This window comes from Mauremys reevesii, linkage group 5 (assembly GCF_016161935.1).
Source record: "Mauremys reevesii isolate NIE-2019 linkage group 5, ASM1616193v1, whole genome shotgun sequence".
Taxonomy (NCBI): domain Eukaryota; kingdom Metazoa; phylum Chordata; order Testudines; family Geoemydidae; genus Mauremys; species Mauremys reevesii.
This window is the reverse complement of record NC_052627.1, coordinates 79604437-79617844: the sequence shown is the minus strand read 5'-3', so window position 1 is coordinate 79617844 and position 13408 is coordinate 79604437. Positions and strand designations below refer to the sequence as shown.

The window sequence follows — 13408 nt, the reverse complement described above, 5'->3', positions numbered from 1 at the left end:
CGCACAGGACTCAGCCTAGGGACAGACATGCCCCAGTCCCCAGGCTTTAAGCCATGTGATGGTTGTAAGTGGCCTGTGCCCATCAGCGACCCACACATTAGTTGTTTAAGGTGTCTAGTTGAAGGACATATAAGCTGGTAAGTTCAGACCCAACTATATTGTTTCCCAAAATTATTGGTCTTTTAAATTACAACTGTTTTTATATATTTCAACAAAATAATTACAAGAGTTTTTAATCCAGTCCCTTGGCAGTGTTTTAGTTAACTACCTCTCACAAATCCATGTTGCTGTCTTGGGGAGGTTTCCTTGGGTTGTTTTTTTTTCTTGAGACTTCTGTTTTTCTTATTTTTTATCTGTCTGTGGCAGCTTGCTTGTAGAAATGGCCAGGATGAGTTGTGAAGTGATTGCTGTCTAAGCAGACTTAGCAGAGTAGCAGGGGGTGCGATGTGGGGTGCTCACCTTATTTTCATTAAATTATAGAGAATTACACCTCCTTCATGCTTGTTTAGATTCAAATTGATTGTTGTCACTCTTTCATTGGCTCCCTGCCTTTTTGGTTGGCTTAGGTGACACTTCCAGATGCTGAATATGCAGCCTGTTTAACGAATAGGTAACATTTCTTTCTTTATCTTTGTTTTTCTTGTGGCAGGAAAGATCCAGAGCGTTAAAACTAACTTTAAAAGTTTTCTTTTTATTCAGTCCATTTTCTGTGATTTTTTTAAACATCTATGAACGTTTGACAGAAACTGAAATTCTGTTTTTGAAAAGTCAAAACATTCCTGTTTACATGAGTCTTTAATTCTCAAAACAGTCTATTTTAAAATTAAACAACTCTTAGAAAGTCTTTAGCCTAAGTTCTTGATTCTACCTGACAATTTTAGAAACAAAGATTTTCTTGTCTTCCTGCTTTTAGGAGAGAGGGTTTGCTTGTAGAACACCAGTGATTGATTAATTCCCCATTAATATAAATATTCTATACTTAAATAACTTCTTACATTTGTAATTAGTCTAGCATCAAATGATGTTGCTATAGTTGTATATAACACACCTTACTATTTGTATAACAATAATATCAGACAGTTATTAAATGAAGGTTTATATTTAGATACAAAATATTTGCAAATATAAATACTGAAAGAAGGTTATGCTGCCTTAAGCATTTGAGATACAATAAAGGTTTTCACCCTTAAGTGGAAACATGAGTTGGAAATAAACCAATTTATTTTATGTGGGTTTAAACTCAGGTTTTTCTTTGCGAAGGGGTTAGAGGGGTTGGTATAGGCCACTTTACCTCTATATTTATTGCTTTGATAACACAACCCTTCATTCCTTTCACAATCAGGCTTCTTCCTAAAAGTGTTTTCTAGGTTTCTCTGCTTGTTGGTTGCTTGTCCTTGGAAGACAGAAGCAGAAACCTTATGAAATGTCTCTGAATAGCTTTAACATTTTGTAAGCTAATTAGCTAAGCATATGTATCATTATATTTCCAAGCATCCTGGCTATAACATTCTTGTAGCTATATCTTAGTATTCAATAAAAGTGCAAACAAGTTTGTAATGACTTAAAAGACATTGAGTTATAATAATTTTATTCATGTAATTTTTGCATCAATATTGAGGTCTCTCCTACACATTGTGTTAGGCCTTGAATTCTGTGATGGGGTTGATGTCAGGCTGTGAAGACTCCACACACCCATGCACAGTGTGAAGCAGTAGCCATGACTGCTTTTTTAAATATACAGGACCAATGTAATCTGGTTGCAGAAAGGGTTAATGCAGTTTTGGGCTGCAAAGGTATCACCTCACACAGAGCATTGAGTTAAGTCCCTATCTATACAACCAAGTTGTGCACTATTCTAGTCAGAGAGTTGGTGACAACCTGAAAGGAGTATGAAAAAGAGCAACAAAATCACTGGTGGCTAGAGGGATTAACTGACAAGGAAAGATTAAAGGAGCTTTGCAATTTCTAAACAGGGTCACAACAAGCCTTCAAGTATTTCAATTTGTAAACACCACGGAAGGAGAGGAATTGGTTAATATGGTATGTGGGGGGATAACTTCAATGGGATGAAATTTAGAAAGGGAAAGTTTAGGCTATCAGGAAAAATTTCCTGCCAGTGAGATGTTTTAGATTGCAGAACAAACTGATAAGTGAAGTGTAGTCGTTTGAGTCATTTAAAACTAGGCTGCATAAAGCACTATAAAAAGTACTATGAGGAACACTGCTGTATAAGCGGAAAGAGATAGTAAATACACTAACAGGTCTTTTTTCGTGGTCAGATTCTTAAGGTTTGTCTAAACACAGAAGTTGCATTGGTTCAACTAAAGATGTGATGTTGAACCAGAGCAATTCTATATGGCGACACTTACATCTGTTTAAACCTGACCTATATCAGTTTAGATCATGCCCTCCACAGGCTCTCTGCCAGCTGGAGATTGGTAGAGTGCAGCACACTTCAGCCATGTCCCCTCTCTTCAAATAGATCCTGCCTGTCCTCTCTCCTGCGAGACATATATCACCAGACCTGCTTCTGACTTGTGGATTGGCTGGAGCCTTGCACTGGAATGACTCATCACCATGTGTGGTTTAATTAGGCTCTAATTCAGGGATGATTCATTACTTCATAATTTCCCCTGAACCTCTCTGTTAACAAGTCTCATGTTTTTTATCAGCTTCTATCTAAATGGGCTTAGCCCTCCGGCTAGCAGATATCTGTTTCTCAAGCTCTGCCCATTGCACCTGCCTTTGAAAATATGCCCCAGAGAATTCAGTGATTCATCTGTTGTGCAGTGCTGCTGTGTGTTACTAAATAGTGGCTGCATTTGAGTGCTGGATGATGTGATCCCTGTGTTTACTTGGTTTGTATGCATTGGTTAAATTTGTAAAGCATTCAGGATCTTTTTTTGGACAAAAGGTACCATATTGTCATTTAGCACAATTTGGTAGATGCAAAATGCCCACTTCAATAAAGGTTCTTTCTGTTTCCACACCAATAGGCATAAAGGATGTAATGTAGTCACAGCATGTTCCCTGAAATCCTTGGATCAGTAATGTTAAATAGGTCTCTGGAATTTTAATAAGTGACACAATGTCAGAATGCAATGTTGATGTAGAATCACTACACCTCTTTTTCCTATTGCTTGCTTTCTCCAGACCTTTCTCTTATATTTCCTTAATTCTCAGATGTAGTCATTAAGGCAGGAGGATAAGGCACATTTCAGAAACCTGCATAGCCCCATCTTCCTCCTTGAGGGTCACACATACAACACATCATTCCTTCATCAGAAGAAAAACTCTGGACACATCAGTAGACCAGATGTTCAGGACCAGCTCCTTTGTGTCCAGTCATGTTTGGGGAACTTGGAGCTATTCTAAGTTGCATGCGACAGCAGGAACTCTAGAGACTGGTTTCACAGTTCATCTGAAGACATGGATACAGATCTTTTGTGTATGTCCCTGGGTGGTTGTTTGTCTGGTCCAGAAATCTTCCAAAGATATTTTTGTGCCAACTCCAGTCATAAGAACATAAGAACAGCCATACTGGGTCAGACCAATGGTTCATCTAGCCCACTATCTTGTCTTCCAACAGTGGCCAGTGTCAGGTGCTTCAGAGGGAATGAACAGAACAGGTAATCATCAAGTCATCCATCCCTCAGTATCCCCCAGTCTTTGATGCTTTGTCCAATATACACTATTCTGATCTCAATTACATTAGCCTAAATTCAGGCTAACTCTACTGATATCAGGAATATTATTTTGGATAGTTGGCCTGATTTTTGCAGATCCTCAACCTGTGTAAACAGTTGTCGCTCAACTGAAGTCAGTTTTCACCATCTGAGGATCTGGCTATGGTTCTATGAATAGCTGCACAGCATTCCTACAGAACAGCTTAGGTTGTATGTTGTGTACCGTGGCATCCCCACCCAGTGGTTCAACAATGTGAGAGGGCTAGCCTTTCAGTCTTACTTAGTGCCAGGGTTTGCAGGACTGAGCCCCAGCACCTCTAGGCTTGCTGCATCAGTGATGACATTAAAAAATTGCTTGAGCCCCAGCACATCTTTCATTACAAATTAAAGACTGCCTGGTTGTCTAGAGAGCTGGAAGGAAATCTATTGCCACTTCCTGCTGCCAGCAATCCTCTGATTTCACGAGGGAATGGCATTCCAGCAGGGACACAGCAGGCGGAGAGTCTGGGCTCAGGACTGGGGGCAGCCTGTCTGCAGGTGACTATGAGCTTGCACCATGCTGCACTGCACATGAGAATCAACCAGAGCTGAAAGTGAAGGAGGTGCCCCTGGTTGATGACTGAGGGACTGACGTTTCAGGGGCTCTTGGATAGTTGTTTGCTGACAAAGGGGCTGGACTGATTTCTGGATGAATCCCTGCCTCCCCAAAGGCTGTTGGAAGGTTCCACACCCCAAGACAAAGGATGGGAGTTTGGCACTAACTGCCATAGAAGAGAACCCCCAACACAGCAGTACTTTACACTTGCGGAAAGGGAGTGCCAAGTATCATTCCTAGTTTTTAACTGACCCACAGTCAGTTTGTTCCACTGCTATTAACAAAGTCCAAGTGGAGAGATTCTGATCACCATTTATTTTGAACAGATCATGGATGTTTTGTTGTCCTGCTGCTTAGGTGACTTCAATAATACTATGCATTCTACTTTGCTTTTCCCAAAGCTGTAATGCACTTATATAAAGTAGGATAAGTTCCTATATCAAGTTTACAGGAAAATTGCTGTTCTTTCTCTCCTTGTGTCTCTATGCTGCCTTGAATGGGAGACATTCCTGCGCCTATCTGTGTCTTATCTTATGTGGCTCTCATTACTGAGGTATCTTAGTGCCCACTAAAATGATAAGAGACACAGCTGATCTATTTCTCTCTCTCTCTCTCTTCCCCCCGCCAGTCAGCGGGGAGCAGACTTTGTTTATTTTGTATGTTTTGTTTTGTTTGGAGATTATCCATCTTCTTGAAGATGGTTGGTTCTCACTTTTAAATAAGTAGTGGCACAAATATACCAAGTTCCCAGTCCTGCGGGTCAACCCTTTGGTTCCCACAGAGTCCTAGTGTGTGGGCACAGCAGCAACCAATGCTTACCTTTGATCACATAGCCCAGTGGTCCCCAACGCGGTGCCCGGGGGTGCCATGGTGCCCGCCGGGGCATTTGTGTGCCCACCTAGTGCCCAGCAGGGGAGAGAAGCCGCGGCCCCGCGCCTGCCGGGGACAGAGAACTCCAGGGCTGCAGGCGCAGTTCTCTGTCCCCGGCAGGGGCAGGGCCGCGGCTTCGAAGCCAGAGAGAAGCTGCGGCACTGCCCCGCCGGGGACAGAGAACTCTGGGGCTGTGGGCGCTGGTGTTCTCTGTCCCCGGCAGATGCGGGGCCCGCCTAGTGCCCAGCATGGGAGAGAAGCGGCTTCTCTCCGGCTTCTCTGTTTTTTGTATTATTTAATGTACAAATACAAAATAAGCCTTGAAAAATTGTTGGCGCCAGCCACGCTCTACTGAAAACATGAATGTGCTACTGGCCACAAAAAGATGGGGACCACTGACATAGCCCAATAATTTATGGCATGGCAGCATTATTTAACTACAACAGTGGATTCCCTGGAAGCTAGTATATTGGAGCACCCTAGCCAGGTTAGGTTTCATTTGGAAAAAAGTCTGAGAGAGTGCGTTGTTTTTTCTCAGATTGACATTGCATCAACAATACTGAGGTGTAAATGAAACTAACTAAAGAACAACTAAATCTTCTTAGAGCAAGTGCAAGAAACAACTGACTCTGCCCCTCTCCATGGACTTCCTGACAAATAAACCAGGTCAAATAGGTTGATTTTGTACTGTGCATTTTCTCCTTGCTCCAAATGTTTGTGAGTCAGAACTCCCTAAAAATAAACTCTGTGGATTTTAGAACAAATGATATCTCAAGAAATGAAGGTATGTAAAGTGGCAGAGGGTGATGATGGAAATCAGAACAACAAATAAATGGTACGTTTAGTGTATGCTTTCATTGCCTTTGCAAAAGGAAAGTATATCCCCCCAAAAAGTCAGCTGTGTCTTATCAGCTTTGCAAAATGATGAATGAATGCCTTGTTCATTACTATTGCTTAAGTCATTCCTATTTATGCCAGTATTTCGAGGATTATGTTTTGATTGTTCTTGAGAGATGAAAACACTTTCTTGCTGATGAATAAACACTGCCACTTTTTAAATATTTGTATGCAAAATGTCTTTAAAGCCATTATGAAATGCTTTCCAAAAGCATTAAGAAGCTGTTTTTCGAAAAGCCACTTTTTCTCTACATTTTCTTTCATGCTAAACAGTCCAAATGAAAGGCCTTTCAGAGTTAACTAGTTTAAGCAATACCAGTGTTTTAGTGTAATGAATAACTTTTTATAGAGGACAATTGCACAGAGTTCAATATGCTAGTATTTCTATTTCTGTGCCCCACCAATGCAGGATTCTGTGGTAGAATTTCTTTCTTTGAGAAAGCTGAAGCGATCAAAACCCTGATTAACCTCTGATATTCACGTGGTGCTCTTGATCTTGAGGACCGAAGCAATAACAAAGAGTTAATGGCAGCCATATGCTTAGGGTATTGTGGGTACTGTTGACCCAAATGTGAACTCCGTGAGTGACTGCTGCTAACTGCTGTTTGTTTCAGGTTTGGCGTGGAGATTACTGATGAAGAGTTTGAGCTGCTACTTGACAGAATCCCCCTTGATGAAGATGGAAATGTCAGATACCCCCAGTTCATGGCCATGTTTGATTCTCGGTACTCAGCTTATACATTTTATTTCTCATTTGTTAGTAGATTTTTTTTGTTTAATCTAAGAGGCTTACATAACATTGCTAAACAGGCTTGGATTTTGTAAATGTGCTCCTTTATTTCATTCATTTGTATTTCATATATATATAATATGCTGATAACACTTAAGACTAGGTGATACTATCATCACATTTTATTTATAACTTAAATGCTCTTTAAATACTTAAATACTTAATTAGTTATTGTACTATGAAGAATACGCCATTGAGGTAAATAGTTGCATTTGATATATCTAGTGCTAAGGAATATGATAAACTTGTAAGTACAAACTAATGATTTCTAAAAACAGTCATAGATTCTTTTAATACCTAGGTAAGAACATGTTGCATTTGCAGATACTATATATAGCTTGGAATGCTTTTGAGCGGGGTAGTTGCTTTATAGAGATTTTTTTTTCTATTCAATCTCTTAAGGCCCAGATATGGATCAAGTTTAGGTTAAAAATGACATTTGAGACATATGGTGATATTTTATTGTTGAAAATTAGGGCCTGATCCTGAAAACCATTAATCATGTGAGTAGTACTGTAGAAATTAATGGGATTACTCAAGTGAGGACTATTTGTTGGAGTAAAATTTTGAATGAACTAGTCCTTAAATTGGAATAGAAAGTGAGCACAACTTGACACTAAGGATGGGAAAAGCAAGACTTATTTTCAATGAATTGCTTAAAAGGTTAAGATCCAACCCTGCAGTCCTGGCGTACATCAAAATCCTAAATTTTGGATGTGCAAAGTCCGCAGGATTGAGACCCTATACTGGGCCAATTATTAAAGGTGCCTTTTATATTCAGACAATAAATATGGATTTCCCATATCTTTTTTATGAAAAGTTGTGTATGTGGGGGTAAACTTATAAATGACAACCTCACTTGCGCATACTACATGTTGGGCATTTGTGCTCACATTTCACAAAAATTTATATGGATGTTTACACTTGTTTGTTCCATTTAAATAATCTGAAATATGCACAGGCCATTATTAGAATTTGTTCCCACAATATCCATTGAGGCCATAGGATTTGGAGGTGAAAATTCTAACACTTGCATGCATGTGTATATGTTAGAACTATTTAAAAGTAATGCCCTATTATTCAAGTTTTAGCAGGTGTTTATACCTGCATACTTCAAGTGCAAGTCAGGATACACCCAGTTTTGTGAACATACACATGAAGGCCAGGTCTAAGGTTTTGGTGAGAATTTATCTTACTATAAAATGCAATTTATACACTGCAGACTTGGCCAATTTTCACATCTCTTTGATCCCACCTCCTCCTCCCTACTTAGAGTAAGTCTACACCACAGACACTACAGCAGCACAGCTATGGTGCTGCAGCTTTGCCACTGTAGCACCATAGTATAGACGCTTGCTGCAGTGACGAAAGGGGTTTTTCTGTTGCTGTAGTTAATCCACCCCCTCAAGAGTCAGTAGTTAGGTCAACAGAAAAATTCTTTAGCATATTGTTTACTCCTGTTGCCAAGTCTTCCTCTCCAGTTCCCAGTCATATATATCCTTCAGTCTAGTGTCAGTTCATGCCATTCCACTGAATCTTTTCCCACCAAAGTAGTTAATGGTCACTTCTTATTGACGTCCAGAGGCCTCATATTCATTTTTAATCCTCCTTGTTATCTTTGAGGTCTTTCATACAGTGGACCAACATTTTCCCCTCAAGTCTCCTTTCCTTTCCAGACTTCTGGAACTCTTGCCTCTCTTGTTTCTCCTCTTTTAATTAATGTATTTATTTTACTGCTCTATTAGCATTGCCTTCTCACCTTCCTCCCTTCCCTTTTGGTAGCTGTCCCCTAGTGGTCTTTCTTTGATACTTTCTCTTCATTTACCTTTAGTGTGAACTGATGTACTACTCTTGTTTTAGTTTCCACTTACATGTTCATGACTCTCAAATCTATATCTCTACCCCAGATTTCTCCTGCTCCATCTATGCTTCTGTCACCTCTTGTATCTTTGGTATTTCCTCAGGGGAATTAAATATGTCTAAAAAGAGTCTTTATTTCTTCCCCCTATTTCTCTGTCTCTGTTAACAATAACCTCTCTCTCTCTCTCGCCACTTAAGCTACAACCTAGGGTCATCTTTGACTCTTAACTTTCCTCCACTCTTCACAAGAGCTGTCCAAATAATTGATTTGTTTTTTCCGGTTTGCTGGCCCCACCAAAAATTTAAAAAATAAATAAACCCAAAATGTTTAACAATCAGTTTATTTTAAAAGTTAAAAAACCCATTCATTTCAGGTCAGATGAAACATTATGTTCAACCTGAAAAGAAACATTTAGGTTTGATATTTTTACATATTTTTAATACAATTGAAATTTACTTTCAAAATAAAAATGGCTTCAAATTGAAAAATCAAAATTTTTAGTAATGTCTAAATGAAATGACTTGATTCATTTCATTTTCAGTATTCCTTTTTCCACCCAAAACAGTGAATTTAATATGAATTCTCAAAATGTTTTAACAAAGATTTTCAGAATGATGTAAATCTGAATTTTTTGGCCAAAAAATAAAATAAAAACAAAAAAAGTTTGGTCTGAAAAATTTTACCCAGCTCTGTTCCTCACATCCAGGCTCTCAACAAATCCTGTTTCTGATCTCTGTCCATCATCTTCACGATCAAGGGGTGAGTTCACACCTATCAATCTCAATAGGGCTTTAACTTAACCTATAACAAGTTTTTGTCAGCTTAGAACAACCTCCGCTTTGCTCATCATCCTGATGAGACCTAAATTGGCAATAACCTATCCCAAACAGATGTGACAAATGTTTAAGTATTTACATATGTACGTCTATCATGATAATTTCACATCACCAACCTAAAATAATTTTATTCACACCAAAATACCTTTGGGACTTTTCTCTTGCTGGGTTTCCATTCACTTACCAATCAGGCCCTGAGGAGCATCTGTTGTTTCTGTAGAATTTGCTGGCTGAGGCAGACCCTGCCCATTCTTATCTGAGCAATGGATTCATCTCTGTAACAGCTTTTCCAGTCTCAACTTCCATGGCTATATTCTCAGATTCAATGGGCAGCCAAGCTGAAATTCTCTTCCCCTTATGCCACCTTAGATAGTCCTTATGGACAACCTTGTGTTTAGTCCTGGGACCCAACTGTATCTTTTACACCACCTCAGTTATTTGGGTCAGTGTTGTGTAGGGTCCCTCCCAAGATTAATCCAGTTTAGAGCTTGTATGCTTTTTTCTTCTAGGATTGTGGAATCAGACTAGCCCCCCCACCCCCTTTTTAAAGTTTCCTCACATGGCTTTACATCCTACAGCCTGTTCATTTTTCAGGAGCAGATTCTTAAGTTACAGCCCCAAGATTCCTTAGCCAACAGACTCAAAAATTCTTTTCCCAAGGTCACTGTGATGGGCTTAACGCCTATAACCTACAAAGCATCTGGGTGGGTAATTAACTAATTTCCTTCTGGCCAGAGGAGGTGGAGCTAGGCCTTATAAGTAGACTGAGGGAGCTCAGTTGGATTGAGACTGCAGAGGAGCAGGTCTCTCTGGTGGGGAGAGATGCCCTGGCTAAAATAGGGTTTAACAGTCAGGAAACAATGGAAGAATACTATCACAAGAGCAGGCTAGGCTCCTACAGGGGAAGCCCTTAGGTAGGGCCAACCAGAAAACTACATCGTAGCCTGAGAGGGGCAGAAGGGATAGTTGAAGATTTGGACTTTCATTTGGACTTGTACATGTTATCCTTGAAGCGGTTTAGACTTTCATCTGACTTGGCTGGAGGGCCAAGCCACAGAACACCCCGAGAGAGATGGTGAAGGCTGGGAAAGGCCAAGGGAGAGCCTCATGGGGGGGCACCAGAGACAAGGGGGTACCCACGAGGTAAAGATGGGCTATTACATATGCTACTAGACGTGGGATTTGAGACCTCCTGAGGAAGGAGGAACATACCAGCTACCTTAAAGGTGAGGTTTAGAGGGACTGACTTACTTTTGGGGGAAAGATGGAGGACTCGTTCCGTATGCTGGCAGCCCAACGGGCAGATGCATGTTCTGTTGTTGCACCCACTAGAACATCTCCTGCAGTACCTAGAGAAGTGGACCCCAGGAACCCATATAGTTTCAGGAGAAGAGAATTCTGGCAGACCAGTACCAGACCTGGCAAAATTGGGCCCAGGTGATGACCCTGAGGCATTTACCTTCAAGAGGGTAAAGACTGCAGCAAGGTGGACCAAATCCTCCTGGGCAGCTCAAATGACTCTGATCCTCTTGGGAGAAGCTCAGGCAGCCTACCGAGCTTTGTCCAGTGAGCGGGCATGGTCCTACAGAATTGTAAAAGCGGCTATTCTGGGCTGACCCCAGAAGCATACTGCCACCAGTTAGGACAGATCTTTTCTCAGAGGTGGGGTGTCCCATAGCAGCAGCACTACGTTTGATATCCGGTAACATGATGGTTGCAGCCTGACACAAACTCATTAGACAAGATGGTGAACCTTATAATCCTAGAACAGTTCCTAAGAGTCTTGCCTACCAGAGCCCAAAGTTGGGTCCAAATGTTTCTGCCAACTTCTACTGATCAGGCTGAGGGAGGGTGGAGGCCTTTATGGAAGCTGATGGTGCTGAACCACCTGAAAGAGCGATTGGATCAAAGGGACCACTCCGAGGAAAGCAAAGTGACAGAGAAGTCTGACACAGCCATAGAAAAGGGGACACCCGAGAGATAAATTCTTAGATAGTTCTGTAGCTAGGAGAACAGAGGTGATAGTGACATCTCAGTTGCTACTGGGTACCTGGGACAGGCACCTGGGAGTTGGTCAGGAGAAACCAATTGTGTGTTTCCGACCTGGCCAACTGGTTCATATAAGAATGGAGTGCAGCTGTTTGGACTGCTACTTCAGTCAAGTCTGGCTTGGGATGTTCCCTTGGTAAGGGTGCACTCCAGCCTACCAGGTAACTGCTAAAGTAGTTGGATGGGAAATGAGAGGACTAATTAACTCTGGGTGGAGGCAAATGCTAATTCAGGGGAGTAGCCTCTCAATGATGAGAAGAGATCAGCATTTGCTGGTGTACATTTTGTGTGTACATGGAGAGACACGGGTCTACTCAACAGCGAAGATAGAAATAGAACAAAAAGGATGGACGAGCAAGCTGAGGGTTGGTGTGGTGAGAGATCTTCTCTGGCCATAACTTTAGGCAGTGGCTGGCCTAATTTCCCAGCCCCATTATGAGAAAAGGTAATGCCTGACCTAGCTGGCCATAAGGCAACCCTCGCCGGGACATGGTGTTCGGCTGGGTGGCCCAGTGGTGAGGAGGAGTGAGGGGTTGATGGGTCAGATGGAACTGGTTGAGAGAGTTGAACAGAAGATGTCAAGTTAGCTTACAAGCCCTGGAGACACAGTTACACAAGGCAAACAGGGACGGGAGCTGGAAGAAGTGAAAGCCTCACAACAGAAAACAGAGGAGGCAGCAAAACAAGAGCAAGAATTAATCTGGGTAAGGCTAGATCTGGCATATGAAAAGAATTGTCAGCAGTAGCTCAAATGGGCACTAGCTGCCCTGTGAACCATGAAACAGGGTTACAGACTGTAGACTGAGGGAGCTCAGTTGGATTGAGACTGCCTGTCTGATAATGGGACTTCCTGACAGTGGGGTACTAAAGTCCCAACATAAACAAAAGGTCTTTTGCCCCTTCTGGGCTCAGCTCACAGTTCTTCCTGGGCTTGTCAGGAACTCAGCTGCCTCCAGGGTCGGCTGGGCCCAATATCTCGCAATAAGTGACTCTGCTCCCTGATTGATCAGAAGAGCCAACAGATCATCATTTGAGCCCTGTAGCAACAGCAGCACAATGGCCGCTCAATGCGTTCCATACCCACAGCTGTACCAGACCTGCAACCTGCCCAGCCCTTGCTCGAACCCTTACCTGCTCTGCTCCAGCCCTAATCCCTGCCTGCCTCTGAACTTCTGATTCCTAACTCTTGGCTCTGACTCTTGGCTTGTCTCCTGACCACAGCTGTGGCTTTGCCCTTTGGCTCTGTTCTGACTCCTGGCTCTAACCCTTGGCTTGTCTCTTGACCGTTCCTCAGTTTCTATCCTCTCATTCTACTCTGACCACTAGGCAAGACTTCTGCTCCAACCACTAGGTTGCACTGCCTTGGTGTGAGACAGTTGGAGGAGCTCACTAGAAGATAAGAGGGGACTTTGCCTCACAACAGGGAGTTCCCCTCTAGAAAGGCCCCACCTTCTCAGACCTCTCAATGGACTTTATTGTTGCTTTACTGTGCTCCCAAAGACACTCAGGGCTTGGCTACACTTGCAGATGTGCAGCACTGGGAGTTACAGCTGTGTTCGTACAGCTGTTTAGGGAAAGCGCTGGTGTGTGGCCACACTCACAGCTACCAGCGCTGCAGTGTGGCCACATTTGCAGCATTTGCAGCGCTGTTGGGAGTGGTGCATTATGGGCAGCTATCCCAGCGTTCAAGTGGCAGCAACGTGCTTTTCAAAAGAGGGGGGTGGGGTGCAGTGTGACAGGGAGCGGGAGAGAGAGAGAGTGAATTTTTGGAGCCGACACTCTGTGTCAGCTCCCTGCCTTGCAAAATCTGAAAACTTCCTCGAC

The 13408-nt window shown here is 42.2% G+C and overlaps 1 protein-coding gene across 17 annotated transcripts in view; it reads left to right on the top strand.

Annotated features, from left to right (window-relative positions):
• Positions 1 to 13408, top strand: part of LOC120406995 (EF-hand calcium-binding domain-containing protein 6-like) — a 109864-nt gene that overhangs the window by 46074 nt on the left and 50382 nt on the right. For all 17 annotated transcript variants that reach the window (XM_039542262.1, XM_039542261.1, XM_039542259.1 and 14 more), the window contains one exon: positions 6663 to 6773. In XM_039542262.1, the coding sequence (XP_039398196.1) occupies positions 6663 to 6773 (111 nt within the window). The remainder of the gene's footprint in view (positions 1 to 6662; positions 6774 to 13408) is intronic.